The 26,373-nt window shown below is 37.9% G+C and overlaps 1 protein-coding gene across 6 annotated transcripts in view; it reads right to left on the bottom strand.

Annotated features, from left to right (window-relative positions):
• The window catches only part of NRDC (nardilysin convertase), a 100,536-nt gene that overhangs the window by 4,019 nt on the left and 70,144 nt on the right, over positions 1–26,373 (bottom strand). For all 6 annotated transcript variants that reach the window (XM_029229109.1, XM_029229108.1, XM_029229103.1 and 3 more), the window contains 16 exons: positions 25,411–25,531; positions 25,271–25,329; positions 24,947–25,001; positions 16,886–16,990; positions 15,215–15,338; positions 14,571–14,657; positions 12,689–12,808; positions 11,524–11,575; positions 9,120–9,270; positions 7,073–7,200; positions 5,335–5,497; positions 3,443–3,474; positions 3,057–3,195; positions 1,053–1,100; positions 713–765; positions 211–294 (listed from right to left, as the gene is read on the bottom strand). In XM_029229109.1, the coding sequence (XP_029084942.1) occupies positions 211–294; positions 713–765; positions 1,053–1,100; positions 3,057–3,195; positions 3,443–3,474; positions 5,335–5,497; positions 7,073–7,200; positions 9,120–9,270; positions 11,524–11,575; positions 12,689–12,808; positions 14,571–14,657; positions 15,215–15,338; positions 16,886–16,990; positions 24,947–25,001; positions 25,271–25,329; positions 25,411–25,531 (1,521 nt within the window). The remainder of the gene's footprint in view (positions 1–210; positions 295–712; positions 766–1,052; positions 1,101–3,056; positions 3,196–3,442; positions 3,475–5,334; positions 5,498–7,072; positions 7,201–9,119; positions 9,271–11,523; positions 11,576–12,688; positions 12,809–14,570; positions 14,658–15,214; positions 15,339–16,885; positions 16,991–24,946; positions 25,002–25,270; positions 25,330–25,410; positions 25,532–26,373) is intronic.

The following is a 26,373-nucleotide window of genomic DNA, read 5'->3' as shown; positions in this document are numbered from 1 at the left end:
TCACCATAGGACTTGAGTCAAGCCCTATGGGCCCACTCCTCATACTTACCATTGCTAAGTCCAGGATCAGGCCATCTATGAGCCAACCTCTGCAGCTGTGACTAAATGGGAATCAAATGGTCAGAGCTGCCTGAGGTTTAAGGATGCAGTCCCTATTCTCTGTGCCAAGAAAAATAATAGTTGGGCCCATCTACTCACTCGTTTACTCACTTGTATTTGGTTGCCTGAGTCCCCACGGTGACAGAGAATCCTAGAATCCCAGATGTATTCCTACAGGTAGGGTAGACATGGTACCTACAGCCAGAATGAAAAGTCCTATGAGCTCAGGCAGTCACCTAGGCCCTGTCCTCAGAGGCACTAGAGAGGAGTGGGAAGGGTTTCTGCTCATCCCTACTGGACCTGAAGGTCCTGGAAGAGGATCCATAAACGTGTACACGTATTTTACTCTCAGGTTAGAGTATCCAACCCTCTACTGAACTGTGGACCACAGGCTAGCTTTTTCTCTTGCTAATCTTGAAGCCTGACCAAACTGAGAGCCTGATCACAGTCCAAGATGCAAATTCCAGAAGTTTTGACCAGTAGGTACGACTCTAAGGCATGAAAGGACCAAAGAGCTCTGAGAGATTGCTCAGTCAGGATATTTGATAAACTTAAGCCTGCAAAGTAAGCCCCAGGTCTTATCTGAGCTCAATTTTCTTGCCAGCAGACTTACCCAAGGGTCTGCTTGGTTCGAAGGAAGTCAAAACAAGGCTCTTCCATGTGCATCTGTAATTCAACATACCATCAGCTCAACTCCTCCCAGCAGAGAAACTTCCATTTCTTCCCCCAAAAGTGTTACACATGACCCCAGAGTCCAGCCTCCCTCCTAAATCGCCCAGGCCCCCTGTCCATATTCATACTGGGTGAGAAACACTAAATAACCATCTCACCTACCAATCACAGATCTCTGACCACTCCCAAGTCCCTAGCCCTCAGGGAGAAAGGCCAGAAAGCCAGTCCTCACAGTGGGTCAGGGGCTCATGAACATCGTGACTCTCCTTTATACAACTTACCACAAGCAGCTCCATAAGAGTGTATTCTTTCAGACTCCTGGCACCTGACTGAAAGAAAAAGCTGATCTGACCAACTGAAAATCCAATGGCTTACAGGGCTTTTTAATAATCCAGCTATTCTCAGCAACCATTTATTCTGGTATTCAGAAGAGTACTATCCCACTCTTCTCTTCCAAGAGTTTATCATACCCTCTTATTGCTATACTTTCTGCCTTCCCACAAAACAGGAGATCTGTGAGGACAGAAATCGTGCTTGATGATTTGTACTCCCAGCCCTAGCACAGAACTGCAGGCAGACGTGGAGGTGAGTCGAATAATCCCTGACCTGCCCGCCAGCTCCTGCCCAAAGAACCCAGAGGACACAACCTAAAATCAAGTACTTGCAGTTCAAGGTCCTAAGGAGGAGAGCAGGAAATGTCTGGGTAACTGGACCTATTCCTCAGATGGAGAGGATATGAATAGGAGCTTCTGCAGCCACACACACGGACCCAAAACTAGTTGATAAGAAAAATGCATAAGAGGCAGATACCACACTTGGAGACCACATCCTGGCTATCCTGGAGACTGGCAAAACAACAGGATGAAAGAGGGCAGGAGGCCAACGAGCAAGTGTTGCCAGTGCATCCCAGTCAGACTCTTGCAGGCTCCTCTGATACAGACTCGTTACTATTCCTTCCTGCTTCACCTGAGGAAGCTGAAGCCTCTGTGCCCTGCAAGCCCTGTTTATCAGCAACAAGATTTCCTGTATGCCTCTGAAAGGATTGCAACAAAACTATTCAAAACCTTGTATCAACTTCCTGTTCAAAATGCTCTATGTGAGGAGGGAAGTGGTTTCCCCAAGGGAAGCAGTTTGTATTAGAAGGTAGTGCTAAGAGGTGATCCATGGAAAGCACCTCAACAGACTCCGTCTTACAATACAAAATCCTGCCTGAAACTGGAGAAATACTACTCTCTCTGGGTTAAACACCAGAAATGTAGACAGGGCTAAGCAGGGCCAGGTCATACCATATATATAGTTTGGGACCTGGTAGTCATTGCAGCTTCAAATAAGCTGAGAACCTGGAAAAAAAAAACCAGGTAGCTACAGCCAGAGGAAGACAGGCTCTAGCTCTACAGGCAAGCTGGGCCTCTAGGGAAAGATTCAGGCCCAGGGCCAGAAACACAGGAAAAGGACAAAGTGATGGTGAAGCCATGCAGCCCTGCCCAAAGTTCAGGCCAGGAATCTTCACAAGGCCAGACAGAGAAGTGACTTCCTCATGTAGACAATCCAGGACCATAGCAGCAGCTATAGGAGCCCCAGAGTTTGGGAAGTCTGAGATCAGTCTAGGTCCCCATAGTCCTAGAAGTGAGTATGACTAACCACAAGCTAAAATAGTCTATGAGCCAACTGAGATTGTTGCAGAGCTCTTCCTTATTTTAAGCACCATCCCATCTCTCCAGAATTATGTGGAAAAAATACAGGATTTGAGGACAGAAGGTATAAATTCGACCCCCAGCTGGTATGACCTCAGGTAAATGAAGGACCTCAGATCCATCATCCATAAAACAGGTGATAAATCCTATCTCTCAGGTGCTTTGAAACCTTTAATTATGACTCTGGTATTCATTCTGTTTACTGTGTATTGGTTGACTGGCTATGTTTATTTTTGTCACATTTTTAAAACTGTCCTTTTAACAAATGTCCTCCTGCTCCTTGGAGTTCTGACATGGGAACATGTAGGAATTTCCAGCCATACTTCAGTCTCTGTCCCTCTGGACTAGTGGTTGGGTGATTAATAGAAGCACTGTGATTGAAAAAGGATCCACTTCACTGACAGGAACAATTTTTAAATGTAGTTGCTTCAAGAGTACAAATGACCCCAAGCATATAACCACAGAATAACTGCAAAAGGTCCTTGAAGAGCATAGGCTCACTTCTCCCAGATACTTTGGACCTCCCCCCAGGCTTTAGTGTCCTAAAGATACTTAGCCATGAGGACAGCTGTGTGCAAAGGGGCCACTGACCTGGTAGTATACAGTAACTTCAGAGTTGGCATCACCCTTGTTCAGAGCTCTCACTTTGCATAGGTGGTGGCCACTGGGCAGCTCTACCACCTGGAACTGCACAGGCATCTCCTGCTCCAGAGGCATGAAGTTCAACTTGCTGCAAAACAATCAGTGTGGGTTACTGAGGCCGTGCCTTTATCCTCTTACCTGCACCCCCAAACTGTGAAAAGGTCAGGCCTTCCACAGTCCCATCTGAATTGCTTTGTTTATATAACTAGCCTCAAAAAACCTACTACGAGAAGCATCTCCATTGTGGATTTAGTAATAACTGAGTTTTGGTCTCAAGGCCCTCACGCTATTAAGAACACATAACTCCCAAAGAGAAAACTCAAACCAATACTCACTCAACAACATATTTCAGGAAATCCATAGATTCCTAGGAGGCGAAAGAGAAGAAAATAACTATATTAGGCTCTCCTGACATTAATTTCACCCAAAACCAACTAATACCAATATTCTAACTGCTTGGGAAGCCCTGGAATGCATTAGGAAAGCAGATATCTATTATCCTAAATGCTGGTCATTCATTCACTGGGCTTATCATTCACTGATTCAATACTGATTATGTTTGTTGAATACTAAGGCTCTCAACTGAAGTGGCTCTTTTTCTGTTCTCCCTTGGTGCGTTTACCTGTTTACCTGTCCACTGTGAAACTTTCCCCACTGGATCAAACTTAATTGTTCAGTTTACCCCACTAGGCTGTGTTTTAGAAACCTGGATCTATTAATACAGAGCCTGGCATAGAGTGAGTGACAGAATAATACTTAATACTAAGTGAATGATGTATCCCCTCCCCCTCTTAAGACTTGTTTTCTAACCTGTGAGGGATAAGTGGAGAGGTAAGCTTATCTCTAAAGTGGTTTCTGCCTGGGGCAATTCATGGTACTAAGTCCTCTGAACCAAAAGGACCCCTGCACGGTACTCCCACTGTGCTCAGAGAAGCAGGCAGCTATTCCTGCTCTTCTCCCTGTTTTTAAACTTTCTGTTGGCATGACAGAAACCAGGCCTGGTTTGGGGGTTGGGGGATAAAGACAGAGAAGTAGGGAGGATAGCAGCCAATCTCGAGAGTGGCCATTTATATATTCCATTAAAGGGCCAGTCCTGAGAAACTGGGAGGCCATGGAGGAAGAGGTCAAGAGCCAAACAGTTCAGGGACTGTCCGAACAAGCACTCCTGGCTGGAAGAGGCCTCAGTTAGTTACATGGTCCCACAGACACATCCAATTCAATATGGATCAAAACCAACTCCCCATATGGCCCCAAACCTACACTGTTCCTACTCCTCTACCAACCCACTGGTTCCAGTAAGAAATCTGGGCATCATCCTAGAGCCCTCCCTTCTCCCTCACCCCCACAGCCAGTCAGTCACTGCCTTTGATCATCCTCTGCCTCATTATTTCTTAAGCATTTCTTTTTCATTTATTTTGCCTAACCTCAGCCTTCATCATTTTCACCTCAACTTTTGTATTATGGTAAAAATACATAAGTTTACTATCTTGACCTTTTTTAAGTGTAAAGTTCTGTAGTGTTAAGTATATTCACATTGTTGTGAAATGGAACTCCAGACTTTTCATCTCGCAACGCTGAAACTCAATACCCATAGAAACAATGACTCCCCTTCTTTCCCTCCACAACCCCTGGTAACCACTATTTTACCTCCTGTTACTGTCACTACTCTAGAGATCTCATATAAGTGGAATCATACTTCATGTCAGCTTTTATAACAGTTTCATAACTGGTCTCTCTGGATCTTTCTTAATGACAAATCCTCTTTTAAATTCTTCAATGGTTCTCCATTTACTATAAGATAAAGCCCAAGCTCTGTAGCTTGACATACAAGTTTGACATACAAGTTCTGCCTAAGTATATGTGAATATATATATATATATACACACACACACACACACACACACACACACACATCCCTCACCACTCCCCAGCTCCCACTTTAATTTCTAAATTAAACTGTTTGTAGTTTCCACAGTCTTCAACAAATGTAACCAATACCATATATTTACCAAACCCATTTAACTCAAAGTCCTGTCCAATAGCAGCAGTCTCCTTCATAAGAAAGTCTTGTTTAGCATCGGAGGGGCCAGGTTCCTTTCTAAACAGACTGTGACAATGCTGGCCTGCCAGACTACAGAGCTTCCCCTTTAGGGAAGAACTAATGCAATTCCAGAGCCCAGAACGGCATTCAAACCTGGCCAGCAGCAACAGAGCACCTCACACTCACTGTGCTTGTGACATTTCCTTGTACCAGGCCCTCAACAAAGAGCTGGGATTTTAACTCTCTGACGAAGCTCAGCAGAGACTCAAGGGAAAGGCCATCCATCAAAGCCCGATACTTGTCAATCATAGACCAACGGGCATATTCCAGGATTAAAAGCCGAACGTCTCTGTACAGAGAGCAGAAAAAAAAGTTTTATTGTAAGAAATGAATCTTAAGGGTAAAGAAGGATTTGATTAAGTTTCTATAGATGATGTGTTCTAAAGAGACGCAATTTCTATCACAACTTAAGATAGGGAAACAATGTCATAATCACCAAAAAGCATTTAAAACTGCATATACAAACTATTACATAGATTATTAGCTCATTGGTACAACTCACTTATCTGTTTCAATTGCAAAATAAATTATTTCACATAAGCTGCCAGATGAGCCACACACCAATTTAATATTGCTATTTTGATTTGAAATCTCACTAGCATTTATTAATTACTGGAGGTGATCATCATGGATATCTATTACTACAATGACAATACAGCATAAGTGGCTCTAGGCCAGAATCAGACTAACCCCCTCCCACACACAATAAGCTGTTTGAACATGGCAAGTTACCTAACATTTGTGACTCGATTTCTTCATTTGTAAAACAAGGGAAATAATAATGGCTACCATCACAGAATTTTGGTGAGAATTAAATAAATAAATGCACTTAAAAGTTCTTAGGTCTATAAAAAAAAAAGTTCTTACGGCTAACACATAACAAATCTTCAATAAACAGGTGTTATTATTACTCTACCACATTTTAATAAAGTAGTATTCAGAAGTTATGGGATACACAGGCTATTTTTCATTATATCAATAGTTCCAGACAACTCTCCTTTCCAATTTATGTTTGGTTATGAGTTTTTGTAACTTTTTGTGATCAGATTATTAGTTATTACATGTCTGATTCTTAACCGCTCCCTCCCCTGCTTTCGAATTTTGGACATTTATGGGCTCATTATAACTATGTCAAAAGCAGGGCCTCTATATAAAGTTGTGCTCTTCGTTTTCCATTTATAGATGCCCAGCAAGCAGATCAAGTAGGGGCTTGCAATCCTTGTGCACAAAGGGCTGTATCTGCTCAGAGGGAACTTTTTTCCCCTTCCACAAAGGCTCTACTTGCTGACAGAGGTTACCCCAAGGGTGTACTTTTTTCTGATTCACACAAAGGTAAAGAACAGGCTCTGATGAAAAGGCCCAGGAGGGTTGCCTATTAGCAGAGGGTTTAAGCATTAGTACACAGACTGTCCAGTTTTTTTGCTCTCTTCTGGAACCCTGGATGAATTCTTGGATAGTTGCGTTTGTCAGATAAGTGATGTGTTAGGCAATTTAACTCAGCTACTTAACATAACATCCAACACACTAAAATCACCATATAATCACCAGTAAGCAATTTTGAGCCACAACGAAGTCAGCATTTTTTGAACTGTTATTTACTTACAAACTTTGGAAAAAGCACCCTTTTTACCTTTAGCCTCTAATTAAGTATAGTAGGCTGCTTGCAGTCCTACTGACAGATAGCTACTTACACTGGGTTTAGAAATCCTATAACTCTGTGGGCTGTTTTCCTAAAACACAGCACATTTCTATCACATCTGAATTAGCACTGAAACTACAGCCTCATCCCCCACACTTAATTTCCAGGAAGGCAAATACTTTCAGGCCTTCAAAATATAAGCTGATCCCATCCATGTATACCCACTTGGCCAGAGTCTCAGGCTTGATGAGGATGTTGAAGTAGGTCTTCTTCAACTGCTCAGTTATCATTGTAAAGACAGCTGGTGTGGAACTGAACTCTGCTAAGTAGTCAATAATAAGCTGAAACAGCAGCTAAGAAGAAAAGAAAGAAGCACCTTAAGTGGAGAAGCATGGAAATCCACTAATGTTTAGGGGGAAAATGTTTCCCACTGGCTTTTACCAGGGGCCCAGTATGGTAACAGGCATTGCGCAGGACATAAGAGAAATACTAATGACTCAAAGAATCTTTAGGCGCTAAAATTCTCAATAACTGTCAAATTTGGAGCAATGAATTTTCTTTTTATTTTTTATAATTTTTATGGGTATTTTAGAACATTTTTCCTTCCAACTAAACTTAAAAATAATTTTATCCAGCATGTCCACTGCCCCTAAATGTGATTTTAATTGGGAGAATGTAATTTTGGAAATAATGACTTTATATCAACCTGTTCTATCCAGAAACATGATGAGTCTCTCCCTTATTTAAAGTCTTTTTTATATGCTTCAAAAAGATTTAGTTTTCTTTAGATAGGTTCTGTACTTTTCTCTAAAATAATGTTGAGTAATAGATGTGATCATGGGTATCCTTGGCTTGTTCCCAACTTTAATGTTCAGCATTTCATCAGTTAGTGGAACATTTGCTGTTAGTCTTTTAATTAAGGTTTTTATTTTGGTTAAGTAACTTCCCTCCATTCCTACTTATTAGGAATGACCACTCAAATTTATCAAATGATTTTTTGGGCATTTATCACTATATTCACATAGTGTTCCTCAACTGACTTGTGTTATAATGATTTATGTTCATCAACTTCCTAATACTGAACAACCAACCTTTGCATTCCTGGCACTTGGTCATGGTGAATTATTCTTTTTGTTCTATTGTTGAATTTAATTTTCAAGTTTTTAGAATGTTTGACTCTGTATTTCATAGGTGAAACTGATCTCCAGTTTTACATACATAGTTATAGTCTATATCAAGTTTTAATGTTAAGGCTAGGTAAGCTTCATAAAATGAAGAACCTCAAATAGTTTTCTATGGTTTGTATTTTTAAAAAGCTCTCCAGGTAATTCCAAAACTTTAACATGTTTGGATTTTAAGCTAAATTATATTTAGGCTTTTGAAGGTTAGTAAAATATTCCATGGTGTCTCCTCCTAAGACCAATCTTTGTTCCCCGGGGAGACTGACAGGGATGAGAGTATAAAGGAGAGAACTATCTAAGATATGGAGGCTATATCACCTCTTAGCACAGGTCTAATTTCTGCCAGGTCCTCTCCTCCAGATTTTTTCTTGTATGAGTGCAGTTCCCCAAACTTTAATATATGTTCTACCCAAGAAACCAAGATATAAAATTTGTTGTTGGGTACATTATATTATTTTACCTGGTACTTGATGATCTAATCCTTTAGCTAGCATCCCATATTATTTCTTCCTTTACTGATGAAGTTTTTGACAAAGTGACACTGAAACATATTCTTTACCAAAAGATAAATCACTGACAAGATATAAACTCTGTTTCTAAAGAGTCAGAAACTTAGAAGGAAAACAAGACACACACACTTGAAACAATGGAAAAGAGTGCAAGAAGAGGAAGAAACAACACAAACATCTGAGTTCTACTCTATGTCAGGCAATGTGTCAGGTGCTTTAAATTTTCCTTGCTGTATGGTATGAAATTATGCTCAAACCAGTCCTTAACACCAGTGTTGGCTGCAGAGAAACTGACAGCAAAGGGAAGTGAAATCAAGCCTGAAGCACAGGCTGTGTTGTATCCATTACTAACGCATACAACACTGATTAATGTAATTAATTAATGAATATATGTCGGTCTTGTGTGGCCAAAGTTAGAATACCTGTCATCAGCCAAAAAAACACAATAATTCATATTAATAAACATTTCTTTCTATGTACAGCACCTCATGCACAAGCCTCTATGCTTGGTGCTATAGGCACAACAAACATAAATATAAAATTTTAAAGCTGCCTGTGAGGAAATTAGAGCACTGTACTTACAGGTAGTTTGTGGTTGAATCCTTTCACTCGAATAATTAAACCATGTTCTCCAGCTACCAGCTTATACTCCAGCTGTGCCACATCTGCTTCATAAGCTGGTTCCGCAAGGTTATGGGTAAGGATATTGACAAAGATATCAAAGAGGACCACACTAAGAGTATAAAATGCAAATAGCATCATTAATTGGCAAGAAATAGACAAACGGATTTGCTTTGACTTAGAGTAAGAAACTTCACTTTTATAAAGATGTTAATTCACTGCTCCAGAATGTAAAACCATATATACTAATTGAGTTCAAAGGTAAATACAGCATACCCAGGACTCAGTTTCACAGGGGCATTACAGAACTCCCACCTTCAGCAATGCTTCCCTATCTTTTTCATGTCGCGCACACAGAGAAAATGTAATATTGGGTTGGCCAAAAGGTTCGTTCAGTTTTTTCCGTAAGATGGCTCTAGTAGTACTTAGTTGTCTTTAACTTCACTTGAAACAATTTTGTTAGATTGTATGTGACAGCTGTTATATCAGCGTGTATTTAAAAAAAGACATCAAAATTGGTGAATTTTTGTGTAGCCATTTTAATATTGAAGATGGAAGAAAAAACAACATTTTTGGCATATTATGCTTTATTATTTCAAGAAAGGTAAAAACACAAGTGAAACTCAAAAAAAAAATTTGTATAGTGTATGGAGAAGGTGCTGTGACTGATCGGACATGTCAAAAGTGGTTTGCAAAGTTTTGTGTTGGAGATTTCTCACTGGACGATGCTCCACGGTCAGGTAGACCAGTTGAAGTTGATAGCGATCAAATCGAGACATTAACTGAGAACAATCAACGTTATACCATGCAGAAGATAGCCGACATACTCAAAATATCCAAATCAGGCAGTGAAAATCATTTGCACCAGCTTGGTTAGTTAATCACTTTGATGTTTGGTTTCCACATTAAGTTAAGCGAAAAAAACCTTCCTGACCATATTTCCACATGCGATTCTTTACTTAAACATAATGAAAACGTTCTGTTTTTAAAACAAATTGTGACGGGCGATGAAAAGTGGATACTGTACAATAATGTGGAACAGAAGAGCCCGTGGGGCAAGTGAAATGAACCACCACCAACCACACCAAAGGCCGGTCTTCATCCAAAGAAGGTGATGTTGTGTATATGGTGGGATTGCAAGGGAGTCCTCTATTATGAGCTCCTTCCAGAAAACCAAACGATTCATTTCAACAAGTACTGCTCCCAATTAGACAAACCGAAAGCAGCACTCAACAAAAAGTGTCCAGAATTAGTCAACAGAAAACACATAATCTTCCATCAGGATAACACAAGACTGCATGTTTCTTTGATGACCAGGCAAAAACTGATACAGCTTGGCTGGGAAGTTCTGATTCACCTGCCGTATTCACCAGACATTACACCTTCAGATTTCCACTTATTTTGATCTTTCCAAAATTCTCTTAAGGGACAAAATTTCCATTCCCTGGAAGACTGTAAAAGGCACCTGGAACAGTTCTTTGCTCAAAAAGATAAAAAGTTTTGGGAAGATGGAATTATGAAGTTGCCTGAAAGATGGCAGAAGGTAGTGGAACAAAAACGGTGAATATAATTAAGTTCTTAGTGAACATGAAAAATGTGTCTTTTATTTTTACTTAAAAACTGAAGACACTTTTTGGCCAACCCAATATTTATACTGCACGATGGGGTAAGTGTAAAATGCATGAAAGGCAGCTGGCCCAAAGGCTCTGGTTATCCCTGCGGCCTAGGTTTTCTGACTGAAAAATCAAAAATCTGAGGAAATGGAGGAGGGTAATGCATTTCTTAAACTGAATATTAATAATGTTAGTGCTGCTTGTGAGATTAAGGCTGGATTTTACAAGTTAAGTGGCAAAAGAAAGGAAGAAGTACACTAACGTTTCCTGAGCACCTCCTATGATTCAGGTACATTTTAGGCTCTCTGACCTCCCACAACCTACATAAACATGTAAGTAATTTGCTAAGAACAAAGTATAATCAGATTCCTTGGCAGGAATCTGATTATAAATACAGGAATCTGATTATAAATAATCTCTAAATACAGGTCAACAGATCCATTAGTCCTCATTACAGGCTGGAAGCTGACCCAAACTCATCTCTAAGGAACTTTCTCAATCCAGTAATTCTATGACTAGCCTAAACTGTCAGCGTGTTTTACAAATGGGTGCTGGAGATGGAGCAGCCACAATTCCATCTTAGTGATTAGTATTGATACAAATAATTTGTTTGGGGCACATAAAAACACATAAATGAGGAGCATAGCTCAAGTCTGACAGAGAAAAATGATAAAATGATTCAGAAATAAACAAACAAAATCGTCTTCCAATAATAAAAAAAATATTTTCCAGAAAAGAGGACAATTTCTTACTTTGCTGCAGACTTCTGTATCAAAGGTGAGATCAGATGGAAACGTATATATGCTGAAAGAAAAAAGACCCTAAATAAGAAAATATAGGCCAGAGGCCTCAAATATTTAATACATCTGCTATTTTCCCCTAATATTATGTTGTTTTAAAAATTCTGAAACAAACCACTAATCCTTAAATCCTCATTACATTTTTATCCTTAAGGGTTCTTAGAAAGTATTATTTACCATTCCAAATAGTGTCCAGAAGGTACACTTTAATCTACGGGAAGACCAGATATATAGACAGATATGCAGAGAGGCCTAAGAATACTCTTATTATCAATAGCTTTGGTCAGGAAAAATGCTTACAGAGGTATACATGTCAAGAACATTAAGGGAAAAATCCCAATGCTCACAGAAAGTTATAGCAGCGCCTTTCCAAGGAAGCTGAATAAATGTTAAGAACATTTTTAGACACTCTTATAATCTATTCAAGAAAAATTGAGTAAACACCTTCCCAGTGAACTCAAGAATCCCTCAGAACTAGTCCAGTTGTGTTAAGGTTAGGGATTTGGGTTAAATGGCAGCCAAGAGCACTCAGCCTTTGATTCCAAGTTGCTTCAGTAAATTCCAATGCCATGCACAAGAACAGAAAATAAAAAAGCAACACAGTTTGGGCTACCGTGTTGAAGATAAGAGCTTTAGAGTCTGTTTAACTATATACTATGCTTCCTTTATGCTGAAAAGCAAAATAGTAGAGGGAGACAGATAGAGGATATTTCACATTTGTAATGCTGGACTCAGCTATCTATTGTATCTAAGAATAATTTCTTTCAGCTACTCTTACTTTCTTTTTAACAGTAATGTTCAAAAAACACCACCTATTCCCTAGGATGGCCAAGCACCTGGCTCTGCTTTCATATAACTGAAAGAAAAATATCCAAAAATAATTTCATTTTAGGCTTGAATCCTTATATACTTCCTGGAATCTATAATGTCCATAAGAATTTCTGTGATAGCACAGGAGCACAGTATAGATCTGACAGATAAGCCTAGAAAAGGTCTTCAAGTAGAAGGGGAAGGGGAAAAAGAGGGAAGTGATAGACACAGAGGGAAAAGGTTGCTAGAAAGTAGAAAAAGATTTGTTATACTTATTTCACTATTATTAAGGAGGGAAATATTTTACCTTTGGGGATTTTGAATTTGTTGTCTTTCTTATACCATAGGCAACCTTGTGGAGTATTCACAATTTTAACAGGGTATTCTGTCTCTGGACAATCAAAAGCCTTCAACATGAAATCTGTGGCTAACAAAAGTGAAAGGTAATAAATCATTCAGTTATCTCAACAGGATTCCCACCAATCTGTTCCTGGTTTCGGAAGTGTAAGTCAGTCTTCTTTGTGGCAAATATAAGTCAAATTCAAATGCTGAAATACAATAAATTATTAGAACAATACTAAAAAGAAAGTCCTCTTGGCCTTAAACTAAATGAACTCTGAAGATGTAATTTCCCAAGAGTTGATTCTGATCTCTCCATATTCAGCTTCATTCTCTTTCTCAGAGACAATCTTAACTGAAAGGGACCTTTGGTCAGAACAGTTGTATAAACCAATTTATGAATGAATGCATTCTTGAATGAGAATGTCTTTTACCAAACTTACAGAGTTTTTAAAAGTTAACAAAATAGTTCTGCTCAATGTCAAATTTGTCCTTTAAGTTAATGAAAAATTGTTTCATCAACACTCAGGTGCGAAATAGCTAACTTAAGAATTAAAAAAAAGGTACTGGCTATATTTACTAAAAAAAAAAAGGGTTGTTTAGATACTTAAAGTTAAAGATGCAGAACTGAATTATCTAAAATATGCAAGACTTTTTGTACAAAAGCATTTTTTTTCCTGAGGTTAGATTCATATATAACATAAAATTAACCATTTTAAAGTGAACAATTCAGGGGAATTTAGTACACTCACAATGTTGTGCAACTACCATTTCTTTCTAGTTTCAAAACATTTTCATCAGCCCCAAAGGAAACCTCTATACCCATTAAGCAGTCACTCTCCATTACCCACTCACCCCAGCCACTGGCAACCATCAGTCTGAGTTCTGTCTCTATGGATTTACCTATTCTAGATATTTCATGTAACAGGAATCATACAATATGTGACCCCTTGTGTCTGTCTTCTTTCACTTAGCATAATGTTTTCAAGGTTCATCCATGTTATAGCATGTATCAGTACTTCATTTCTTTTAATGACAGAATAATACTCCATTGCATGTATATACCATAATTTGTTTATCCATTCATTCATTATGGACACTGGCTGTTTCCACCTTTTGGCTTTTGTGCATAATGCTGCTATGAAAGTGTATGTACATGTATTTGGTTGAATACCTGTTTTTAATTCTTTAGGGTATATACCTAGGAATGGAATTGCTGGGAAAAATGGTATTCTGAGTAAAATTAGTTATATACAACTGTAACCTTTGTCCTAGACCAGTGACTTTCTCACAGTTAGAACTGTTTTCCATTGCAAGCTAGCAGACAGATAACACACACATATACCTACTGAGAACAAAAGTTCTTAAAATAATACCCTTTCTTTATTCAGTGAAACATTTTGCTATTTTCTACTCTGATTTTTTTTAGTGCTTTCACAACTCATTACACTGACCTCAAAACCCATTACACTGATTTCACAACCCTCTAATGGGTTGCAACCTATAGTTTGAAAAACACTAGAACAATTGGACAAGATAATGGCAATTCCTACAGAGACTCACATGAAAGGATCAGCTATCATAGACAAGAAAAAGTCTCAGGATTATGTTTAAGTCCTGTTTCCTGCATTCACCAACTGAAGATCCAGGACAAGTCACTTTGCTTTTTTGAGCAGCAGTTTTCTCATTTGGAAAGGTAAGAAAACTGTAATGCTTATCCCAGAGATAACTGGGAAACTCAAATATGAATTCAAATGATACTTTGTAAAATATAACATACTACAGAGGTGCTATTTGTTTTAATATTAGTACATGGATGGATTATGTACAATGATTGCTATTTTACTGACCTATGTACTTGTTTTCAGCTGGAAGATGAAGATCTGGATTTAATTCAAAATTACTCTCCCACAGTTCAGCCCAAGAGTTTTCAATATCTGTAGAGATGAAAGACAAACTGATCCAATAAAGAACAAATGATCAGAGTTCTATTAATAACAAACCAGTCAACAACTGGCCTTCACAAATCAATTCTCTTTTCTCAGAAAAGCTGTGAGTGACATATCCAGGCTTTCTAGACTCCTGCTACTCAATGTGCAGTCTCAGCAGCATTGTTATCATCTGGGAACTTTGTTAGAAATGCAGAATTGCAGGCCCTATTCCAGAGCTACTGAATCATAATCTGTAGTTTAATAAGACCTCCAGGTGATACATATGCACATTGAAGTTTGAGGAGCACTTTCTAAAACACAGTCAAAAGTCTGCCCCCAAACTACCAATACAATAGGATTTTCTCACTAGCTAATAAATATAGACATAAACATTGCAGAAAATAATTTTCTGCAAAGCAGTATAAATAATTTTCATTTCAAAGTAAACTACTGAAAAAAATATGTAAGTTCTTCCCACAGGAACTATCAGACAAATTATTAAGGAATAAAACTTCCCAGGCGAATCATATACCTAAATGTAGGACAATTTTAAAATATTTTACCTTCCATACTATACTGAGTCCCAAACCATTTCTCCTTCAGGTCACATTTTCCCTCATTAGCACCAGACAGTAGAACAAGATTTGCCTTTTGAGGAACTAGCTGATTAAGGGCTTCAGCAATGACCTAATTAGGGGCAGGGGTGAAGGGGAGTGGGGAGACACATACAAAACAATTATAACTTTAACCTAATACATCTCTATTAAAAAGGCAAAGCCACATTATGTTAGGCACCCCAAGATCCTAGCACCTTGATGCTCATGAAACTATCTGTCTATAGTCCATGAACACCCTAATTTACAAAACTACATTAGTCTATCAGCTGTTTCTAATAGTTTCTTCAGAATGCTTAAACAGCACTCATCTCAAATCCTACATAATAAGAGGACTAGCAGTGAAAAGAGTTACCATTTACTAAGCTTTTACTATGTGCTAGGTAGTGTTTAACATACATTATTTTATTTAATCCTAAAAACAACCCTAAGGTATACCCACTTTACAGAAAGCACTCAGCCTCAGAGGTTAAAGTTCAAATAATTTGTTCAGGTTAAAGATTCTATAATCTGCACAGAACAACACACCTAGAAGTGGCAAAAGTGGAGTTCTAACCAAGTTTGTTCATAATTCCAAAAACTATGCTCTTAACTGCTATGTATTATACTACCTCATACACAAGAATCAGTAAAATGATCCCAATGTAGGGCCTCCTTCAATAATCCTTCAGCTATGATAAGGACTAAACATAAGATTTTTGTGGGTTAGATTTGAAACCCTAACTAGCATTTCAACACCATCTCTTTGAGAAAAAAACAACAAATAGTGGTTCAGAAAAAAATACTTGGACCCCTGGGCACAACCATCCTAGAGAAATGACAAGAATGTATGGTTACTGCTTCTTCCTTTACCTTTCCCCATCCCCTTTAAAATCAGTAGTTTTAGAATACCCTATATCAAAGTCTGTCAATCTTGGCACTATTAACACTTTGGGCCAGATAATTCTTAGTTGTGGAGTGCCATCTTCTGCATTGTAGAATGTTTAGCAGCATCTCTGGCTTCTACCCGCTAGATGCCAAGAGCACTCTCCAGCTATGACAACTGAAATGTACCCAAGCATTGACAAATATCCCATGGGGGCAAAATCACCCTGGTTGAGAACTGCTACCCTATATGGAGCGAAATGACTTATTTCTCAGGACTAGTGGAGCAAAGACCTGACCAACTATTTATTTATGTGTAATATTTATTATCCCTAAGTCATATATTTTGAATTCAGGGAATCGTATTTTTCTTGTACATATTCTCAAAATGATTAAAACTTAATTGTCCACGGTGTCCAACAGAATTAAAAGGCAAGCTAAACAAGTATGTTTAGCATCTAAAGTACATAATTCTTAGAAATGACTTTATGTTAGTAGATGTTTCAACACTTGAAAAACAGTGGGAATAGTACCTAAGAAGAGGACTTGGTTTTCTCCTCATATTAAACCAGTCATATACAAGAATCAGGAAAAATTACCCACAAAACTACTGATATTTCTTCTGTTTAAACAAACAAAAAACTTGACTAAACATAACCAAGTTTTCTCCATTCCCACAGTTCTTAAGTACCTCTATGTACTTTCTCACCCTCCTCTTTCTCTAAAAGTAAATTTTAGAAAAGGAAACCTCCTTACTTCTGGCTTGTATTCAAAAAGAAGCTGATCTCCAGTGAGAAAGTCCTGTAGTGGGTACAGCTGCATGTTTTCACACATGTTTTCCACATACTCAACTGGATCTGTCTGTAAAGAGGTAAGATTATTTCACACCAGAAATTCTCCATTATTATCCTTAATTTGCCACAAAATATAAATACTTATCTCTTTTTTTAACAATGAAACCAAAAGCTTCCAACAGATACAACCAGATGTAACTGCAGCTTAAGAATCTGAAGCTCAGAATTCTACAAAAAATTTAGCCAGAGAACTAAAGTAGCTTAACCTAACACCCCTCCAATCCCCCATACTGAGCCCTACAACACACGAGGCTCTAATCACATCACAGCGTCTTCATCGAAGAAATTACAACACTGAACTTTAAAGGTCTGTTTACATGTCAAGTGCCCCACATGACTATGAAGTCCCTAAAGACAGGGTCTTCATCATTTTATCACTACAGCACTATCACCTAAAAACTATTTGTAAGCATCAATCAAAATCAATATATCAACAGAAATCAAAACGTGTCATTACATAAGTCTTGCTATAAGTGGTTAAATTAATCAGTATATTATCTCAATTTAAAACTGAAATAATGACAGAAAGTTCACTAACCTATGAAATGGAAATACTTTTCCAGAGGAAAGCAACCAATTCAAGTATTGATATTTACTGAGTACCCAAATGCACAGAATCTTAAAACTGACAGGTCCTTTAGACACCAAGTGGCTCCATTCCTACATTTTACAATGAGGAAATGTACTCAGATTGATTAGGTGACTTGCCCCAGATCACACAATAAGTGATAGGCAAGTAGACACTAGAGCTTGGGCCTCTTAACATAGCAGTGAACACTCTTTCCCAAAATACCATACTGCCCAGTCCTTCCCTAGACAATCTGGGTTGTTCTCTCATCTAACAGAAGACAGAACAGAAGTGAAGGTTACTACATTCATGGAGGAGAAATGAGACATGCATACATCAAATTAAAGATCATAGGTATATGCTACCTACTACATTATCACATTCAGATAGAATATGGAAAAAGTATGGAAAGATTCATTGTTACCTTTTATTGCTCCACCTCGGGAAACATTCCTGAATCAAGTTTATTAGTCACTAAAGTGCTACTATTTGTGTGTGTGTGTGTGTGTGTGTGTGTGTGTGGAGGTTAAGGTACCTTTTTTTTTTTTGAAGTATAATTGACTTATAACATTATATTAGTTTTAGGTGTACAACATAGTGATTCCATGTTTTTATATATTACAAAATGATCACCACAGCAAGTCTATTTACCATCTGTCACCTTACAAAGTTATTACAGCATTATTGACTATATTCCCTATGCTATACATTACATCCCCATGACATTTATTTTACAGCTGGAAGTTTGTACCTCTTAATCTTCCTTGCCTATTTCACTTATCTCCCACTCTTTCAAGTGCTATTATTATTTAAAATGACTCCCTCTACTCTGTTCTAAATTTTTTAACCAGTTATTTTCACCAGCCACTTATTTTTGTAAGTTAACTGTTCTATTCAGCTTGCTACAAAATTGAGTGATTCAAAATATTTCCTATGAGAAAACAGGACCCTGGCTAAAAGTAGATCTTTAGTGCCAAGGCAATGGACAAAGTACTAGGAGAAAAAAAAAAAAAACACTTAAATGCTATCCTTTAATTTTTTTTTAAGATATAATTCACATACCATAAAATCCACACTTTTAAAGTATACAATTAAAAATAAAATAAAATGTATAATAAAGTATATAACTCAGTGGTTTTCAGTATATTTATAAAGTTGTACAAGCATCACCTCTATCTAGTTCCAGAATATTTTCATCAGCCCAAAAGGAAACTTCCATGCCCAGTAAGCAGTTGCTCCCTGTTACCCACACCTCCCAGCCACTGACAACAACCATCAATCTGTGCTCTGGCTCTATAGATTTACCTATTCTGGATATTTCATATCCAGATAAATGGAATCATATAATATGTGACCTGTTGTGTCTTGCTTCTTTCACTTAGCATATTTTCAAGGTTCATCCATGTTGTAGAATGAATCAGTACTTCATTACTTTTTATGCTGAATAATATTCCACAGTATGCAAATTCTACATTTTGTTTAACCATTCACTCATTGAAGGACATTTGGATTGTTTCCCCTTTTTGGCTATAATGAATAATGCTGCTGTGAACACCAGTGTACAAGTATTTGTGTGGACATAGGTTTTCAATTCTCTTGGGTGTATACCTAGAGGTGGAACTGCAGGCTTATATGGTATCTCTATGCTTAACTTTTTAAGGAACTGTCAAACTGTTTTCCAAAGCAGCTGTACCATTTTACACTCCCACCCACAATGTATGAGAGTTCCAATTTCTCTACATCTCCAACACTTGTTATTATCTATCTTCTAATTTTTTTGCTTACTGCAACTCTCACTGCCTTCCATTATTATTACATTATTCCTGTTTCTCTGCGTATAGAAAGACACTTAAACAGCTTTTCTCTAGTTCAAGTAGCTGATTTATAAGGTATATTGAGTCCAAGTTCCCATGTGAAATAAAAATTACTTTAAAATTTTTTTTAAATTAAAAAAGACTGGCTTGAATAGTCTGAAAGAGCATTCCTATTTGCCTTTACTGATGAAGACAAGAAAAATATCTGAAGAGGAGATATGTCAACTTTGTTAATAAAACAGAAATATATAAAAGCTGAAATAAGCTGAGCTACTTGAGTTAAAATTTAGCAGTTCAAACAAAGATATGAACCTTTCTGATTTGTTCTTTGTACTGATTAGGTTTTAGTCTGAAATGTTTTGGGCTCATGTTTTAAAATCAAGACAAGCATTCATGAATACTGTGCTAAAGGTAAAAAAGAAAAAAATGAGCTACAAAATGGCGAGCTATAAAAAATGGTATCTTGAAATGTCTTGCTAAGAAGAAACTAGAAGGGCAGAAAGAAAATCTAACTCAGCTAATGCGAAAAAGCCAATCCCCCAAAAAGGAATAAGGGTATTAGTTATGGCTGTAGTCCACAATTCTTACTCCTACTCTTTCCCTGCCACAGTTCTGCCCACATGTTGCCACAACAGTTGATAAGAACACTGAAAAAAATCAGTACTGCTAAAGTTGATGGCAGGACTTGGGGGTTCTATGCATATCAATCAATTTATAGAAGAGAAGTGTCTATAGGACCCTCAAATGGCCAATATAAAACACAGTAGCTCTCTGTTTTCATAGAACAAGATTTCAATTTCAAATGACTTCAAACATATACAGCAGACTGTATAGGAATCAATAGCAACTGGAAGCTTATAGTTTTTGTGACCTTGTCCTCATGTACTTAAGTCTTCTCAAATTATAGTAGATATTTTTCCCTGGTGATGATCCAAAAAGGCAGATTTCACGATGCTCTATGAACTGGTGCTAAATTGGGGGCTCTTAATTAAGGGCCTACAGATACCTCCCACAAGATATCAGTGGACAAATTCAGGGAGGGCGGGAAGCATGAGTTTGATTGGGAAGAAATTACATATTTATTTTCACTAAACTCTAACTTAGCATTTTTATTAATTTATAAATATACAGGCAACAAACCACAGCAGTATTATCAGCATCTATGACTATAACCAATAGAAATCACAATATAGCTGTTGCAGATATCTCAAAATAGCACACTCAGAAGATGGCGGAGTAGAAGGACATGCTCTCCCTCCCTCTTTCAAGAACACCAGAATCACAGCTAACTGCTGAACAACTATCGACAGGAAGACACTGGAACTCACCAAATAAGATACCCCACATCCAAAGACAAAGGAGAAGCCGCAATGAGATGGTAGGAGGGGCACAGTCACAATAAAATCAAATCCCATAACTGCTGGGTGGGTGACTCACAAACGGGAGAACACTTATACCACAGAAGTCCACCCACTGGAGTGAAGGTTCTGAGCCCCACGTCAGGCTTGCCAACCTGGGGGTCTGGCAACAGGAGGAGGAATTCCTAGAGAATCAGACTTTGAAGGCTAGCGGGATTTGATTGCAAGACTTTGACAGGACTGGGGGAAACAGAAACTCTACTCTTGGAGGGCACACACAAAGTAGTGTGTGCATTGGGACCCAGGGGAAGGAGCAGTGACCCCACAGGAGACTGAACCAGACCTACATGCTACCCTGTTGGTGGGTCTCCTGCAGAGGTGGGGGGTGGCTGTGCCTCACTGTGAGGACAAGGACACTGGCAGCAGAAGTTCTGGGAAGTACTCCTTGGCGTGAGCCCTCCCAGAGTCTGCCATTAGCTCCACCAAAGAGCCTGGCTAGGCTCCAGTGTTGGGTCGCCTCAGGCCAAACAACCAAAAGGGAGGGAACCCAGGCCGACCCATCAGCAGACAAGTGGATTAAAGTTTTACTGAGCTCTGCCCACCAGAGCAACAGCCAGCTCTACCCACCATCAGTCCCTCCCATCAGGAAACTTCCACAAGCCTCTTAGATAGCCTAATACACCAGAGGGCAGACAGCAGAAGCAAGAAGAACTACAATCCTGCAGCCTGTGGAACAAAAACCACATTCACAGAAACACAGACAAGATGAAAAGGCAGAGGGCTATGTACCAGATGAAGGAACAAGATGAAACCCCAGAAAAACAACTAAATGAAACGGAGATAGGCAACCTTCCAGAAAGAGAGTTCAGAATAATGATAGTGAAGATGATCCAGGACCTCAGAAAAAGAATGGAGGCAAAGATCAAGAATGTGCAAGAAATGTTCAACAAAGATCTAGAAGAATTAAAGAACAAACAAACAGAGATGAACCATACAATAACTGAAATGAAAAATACACTAGAAGGAATCAATAGCAGAATAACTGAGGCAGAAGAACAGATAAGTGACCTGGAAGACAGAATGGTGGAATTCACTGCTGCAGAACAGAATAAAGAAAAAAGAATGAAAAGAAATGAAGACAGCCTAAGAGACCTCTGGGACAACATTAAACGCAACAACATGCACGTTATAGGGGTCCCAGAAGGAAGAGAGAGAGAGAAAGGACCCGAGAAAATATTTGAAGAGATTAGAGTCGAAAATTTCCCTAACATGGGAAAGGAAATAGCCATCCAAGTCCAGGAAGTGCAGAGAGTCCCATACAGGATAAACCCAAGGAGAAACGCGCCAAGCGACATAATAATCAAATTGGCAAAAATTAAAGACAAAGAAAAATTATTGAAAACAGCAAGGGAAAAACGACAAACAACCCACTCCAAAAATGGGCAGAAGACCTAAATAGACATTTCTCCAAAGAAGACATACAGATGGCCAAGAGGCACATGAAAAGCTGCTCAACATCCCTAACTGTTAGAGAAATGCAAATCACGACTACAATGAGGTATCACTTCACACCGGTTAGAATGGGTATCATCAGAAAATCTACAAACAACAAATGCTGGAGAGGGTGTGGAGAAAAGGGAACCCTCTTGCTCTGTTGGTGGGAATTTAAGTTGATACAGCCACTATGGAGAACTACTAAACTAAAAGTAGAATTACCATATGACCCAGCAATCCCACTACTGGGCATATACCCAGAGAAAACCATAATTCAAAAAGAGTCATGTACCACAATGTTCATTGCAGCTCTATTTACAATAGCCAGGTCATAGAAGCAACCTAAATGCCCATCAACAGACGAATGGATAAAGAAGATGTGGTACATATATACAATGGAATATTACTCAGCCATAAAAAGGAACGAAATTGGGTCATTTGTAGAGATGTGGATGCATCTAGAGACTGTCATACAGAGTGAAGTAAGTCAGAAAGAGAAAAACAAATATCATATATTAACGCATATATGTGGAAACTAGAAAATGGTACAGATGAACCGGTTTGCAGAGCAGAAATTGAGACACAGAAGTAGAGAACAAACGTATGGACACCAAGGGGGGAAAGCGGCAGGGGTGGGGGGGTTGGGGGGGGTGATGAATTGGGAGATTGGGATTGACATGTATACACTGATGTGTATAAAATGTATGACTATTAAGAAGAAAGAAATAGCACATTCATTGCTACTTAAAATTGTAATAATTATTAGATCTACCATTAGACTTTGTTATTTAATATATCGATACAGAGACCCATATTACTAATTTTTACTATTTTGAGTCTTTATTTCAGTATTCCTTTGTAACCTACTGGATTTTATCTTATGCATTTAAAAACACTATTCTATGAAAGGGAACCCTCCTACTCTGTTGCTGGGAATGTACATTGGTGCAGCCATTACAGAAACAGTATGGAGCTTCCTTAAAAAAAACTAAAAATAGAGCTACCATATGATCCAGCAATCCCACTCCTTGGCATATATCTGAAAAGATGAAAACTCTGATTTAAAAAGATACATGCACCCCAATGTTCATAGTAGCACTATTTACAATAGCCAAGACATGGGAGCAACCCAAGTGCCCATTAACAGATGAGTGATTTAAGAAAATATGATACACACACACACACACACACACACACACACACACACACACACAGAGTGGAGCATTACTCAGCCATAAAGAAAAGAATAAAATATTGCCATTTGCAGCAACATGGATGGACCTAGAGAGTATCATACTAAGCAAGTCAGATAGAGAAAGACAAATATTATGATATCATTTATATGTGTAATCTAAAAAATAATACAAATGAAATTTATACACAAAACAGAAACAGCCTCAGACATAGAAAACAAATTTATAGTTACCAAAGAGAAAGGGATGGGGGGAGGGATAAATTAAGAGTATGGGATTAACAGATACAAATTACTATACATAAAATAGATAAGCAGCAAGGATTTACTATACAGCACAGGGAACTATATTCAATATCTTGTAATAACCTATACTGGAAAATAATCTGAAAATATATACATATATACATATGTATCACTGAATCACTTTGCTGTATACCTGAAACTAACACAATATTGTAAATCAACTATACTTCAATAAAAACAAAATACAAAAACAAAACAAAAAACCCACTATTCTATGGGTTGCATAATAAATATTTAACAGTATTGTTTTAATGTTAAATTTCCTGAGCACAACAATTTTAGTGAGGTTATGCAAGAGAATACATTTGTTTGTAGCAGATACATGTTAAAAAACATTGAGAGGTGAAGTATCATGATATCTGTAATTAAATCTTAAAAAAATACACACACACAAGAAGAGGCGTGAGAGAGAAAGAAAATATGGCAAAATATTAAGAACTGGTAAATCTAGGTGAGGGATATACCAGTGATCATTGTACTACTAGGGCGATTTTTCTGAGAGTTTAAAAAGATGAAGAGGTGAAATAATATTCTGGGGAGGGGTCCATAGGATTCAACAGATTTCCAAAGGGATCCAAGGCACAAAAAGGGTTTTTTAAAAACCCTGCTCTAAACTCCTTACCTTTCAACTTTGCTTTCATATACCCTATGCCACAGACATGTAGGATCATTCACTTTTTCATAATACCCCAGAGTTCCTTACTTATGTGCTTCCTATTGCTTAGAATATCTAAACCTTATCCATTTTTTAATACTGAACTCAATTCAAATTTACTACATCCATGAAGGCTTCCCTGTCCTATTCCAGTCAAGGTAAATGCTTTCCTTACCCTGAAAGTACAAAGCACACTATTTCTAACATTATATATGGTAATTACTTCATATTACCTTGTAGAATGTCTTCACAATATTTGAATTCCCAAAATATCAAGCTCTCCATGAATGTTTATCAAAGGGATTAAAGGGACAGACATATGAAATGACTACATAGATGAATGATTGTCACACAACATGATCTGTGTCAATCTGCCTAATTCTCTCACTGTTACTCAATATAAATACTCAAAAACACAAGAGTGAATTTTCAGAAACCTCAAGGCCATCTTGAGACTCACATGACAGAGAGTGGCAGAATTAAAACTCCAGTGACACTTCCAAAAAGAGGAACAATGTCCACACCAGTTTCAACTTGGTCACAGATAACATTCAAAAAGAATTTGACTTCCAGTACCTGTTCTTGGTAATGAAATTCATTATCCTCAATTTTCTGAATCTCTTCAAAAATTCTGTGAAAGAAGAAAATTATAATTAGAAGACATATTTAAATTTCTCATTAGAATCGTCATCAAGAAAAGAGAAGTATAAAAATAAACAGACTGTCCACGTAAACCTAAATCTTTAACATACGTTCACATGTAGCGGAATAAGGATATGGAACAAGTAAAGGAAATTAAGCAAGAAATGCCTGGAAAACCACCAAGCAGGACTAACGCATATCTGTTGGTAGCCTGAAGGCTAAAACATATTAGGATTGACTCTTATAAGTATATATTACCTTTTTTCTGGGCCTAGCTTCTGCAGCATTTTTAAATACTGGAAGACAGTATGAGCAACCTAAAAATGAAACATCTAATTATACTTTTGCATAAAGTGATATCTATATAATTTTAAAAACCCTCCATTTTTATTACTTACCTCATAGAAATGTTCATAACCTTCATCAGTCAATGTAATAGAAATGCTGAACACTGAGTAAGTAGAATTTTGCTCAAATCCTGTCTCACCATTTCCACCAAATAGTGCAAGAGCCCAGCACCTACAGTTAGGAGAAAAAATTAATCCAGTCAATATCTTGGGATTGATAGTCTACAAATACTTCAAATTAACAAAATAGGTAGGCTTTCTATGTAAAATTTGGGAAGCCCAGGCTTTGAAGCAAACATGCTTTCCAACAGTAAGTTTAAAAGAACAATTTTTTTTAAAGTACAAAGCCTCCCAAGGAATTGTACTGCATACAGGAATGATCAGAAGGAAATAACAGCCGTATTTACTTCTTTAATGGGAACACTAATATTACAACATAGTAAAACATTATCAGTTTCATGAAGCCACAGTAATTTTTTGTCGAAGAGAACAAAGTAATTTTTTGTCAAAGCATACTTTTAATATATTGTGAAGTATGTTCTTCATACTTCATACTTCACAATATATTAAAAGTACGCTTGCTGGGAAGCATTTCTCTTTTTCTTTTTTTTAGCCGCACTGCTAGGCTTGCAGGATCTTAGTTCCCTGACAAGGGATTCAACCCAGGTCCTCAGCAGTGAAAGTGCGGAGTCCCAACCACTGGGACCGCCAGGGAATTCCCCTGGGAGGCATTTCTCGCATCCCTTTTTGAGCCGTCTCCCAAGAGAAGCCTTAAAAAACACTTCAGATACTTCCCTACTTAGAATGTTAAGTGGGCTCTTTGAGACCATCAGCTAACCTGCACAGGTTATCTAAAAAAGAAGCAATAAGATTGTATCTTTTCCTGACTAGAATAATCCTGAAAGTCTAAAATAAGGAGAGAGGAGGCCAGAATGAAAAACTTGAAATTCTAATAAAGTTCAGTAAGGTAAAAAGGTTATGCAAATCTCAAATCATATTACATTTATTGTGTAA

Source organism: Monodon monoceros, unplaced genomic scaffold (genome assembly GCF_005190385.1).
Source record: "Monodon monoceros isolate NGI ecotype Baffin Bay Population unplaced genomic scaffold, NGI_Narwhal_1 Super_Scaffold_18, whole genome shotgun sequence".
NCBI classification, from domain to species: Eukaryota; Metazoa; Chordata; class Mammalia; order Artiodactyla; family Monodontidae; genus Monodon; species Monodon monoceros.
The sequence above is the reverse complement of the archived record's forward strand: the minus strand, read 5'-3'. Positions and strand labels throughout refer to the sequence as shown.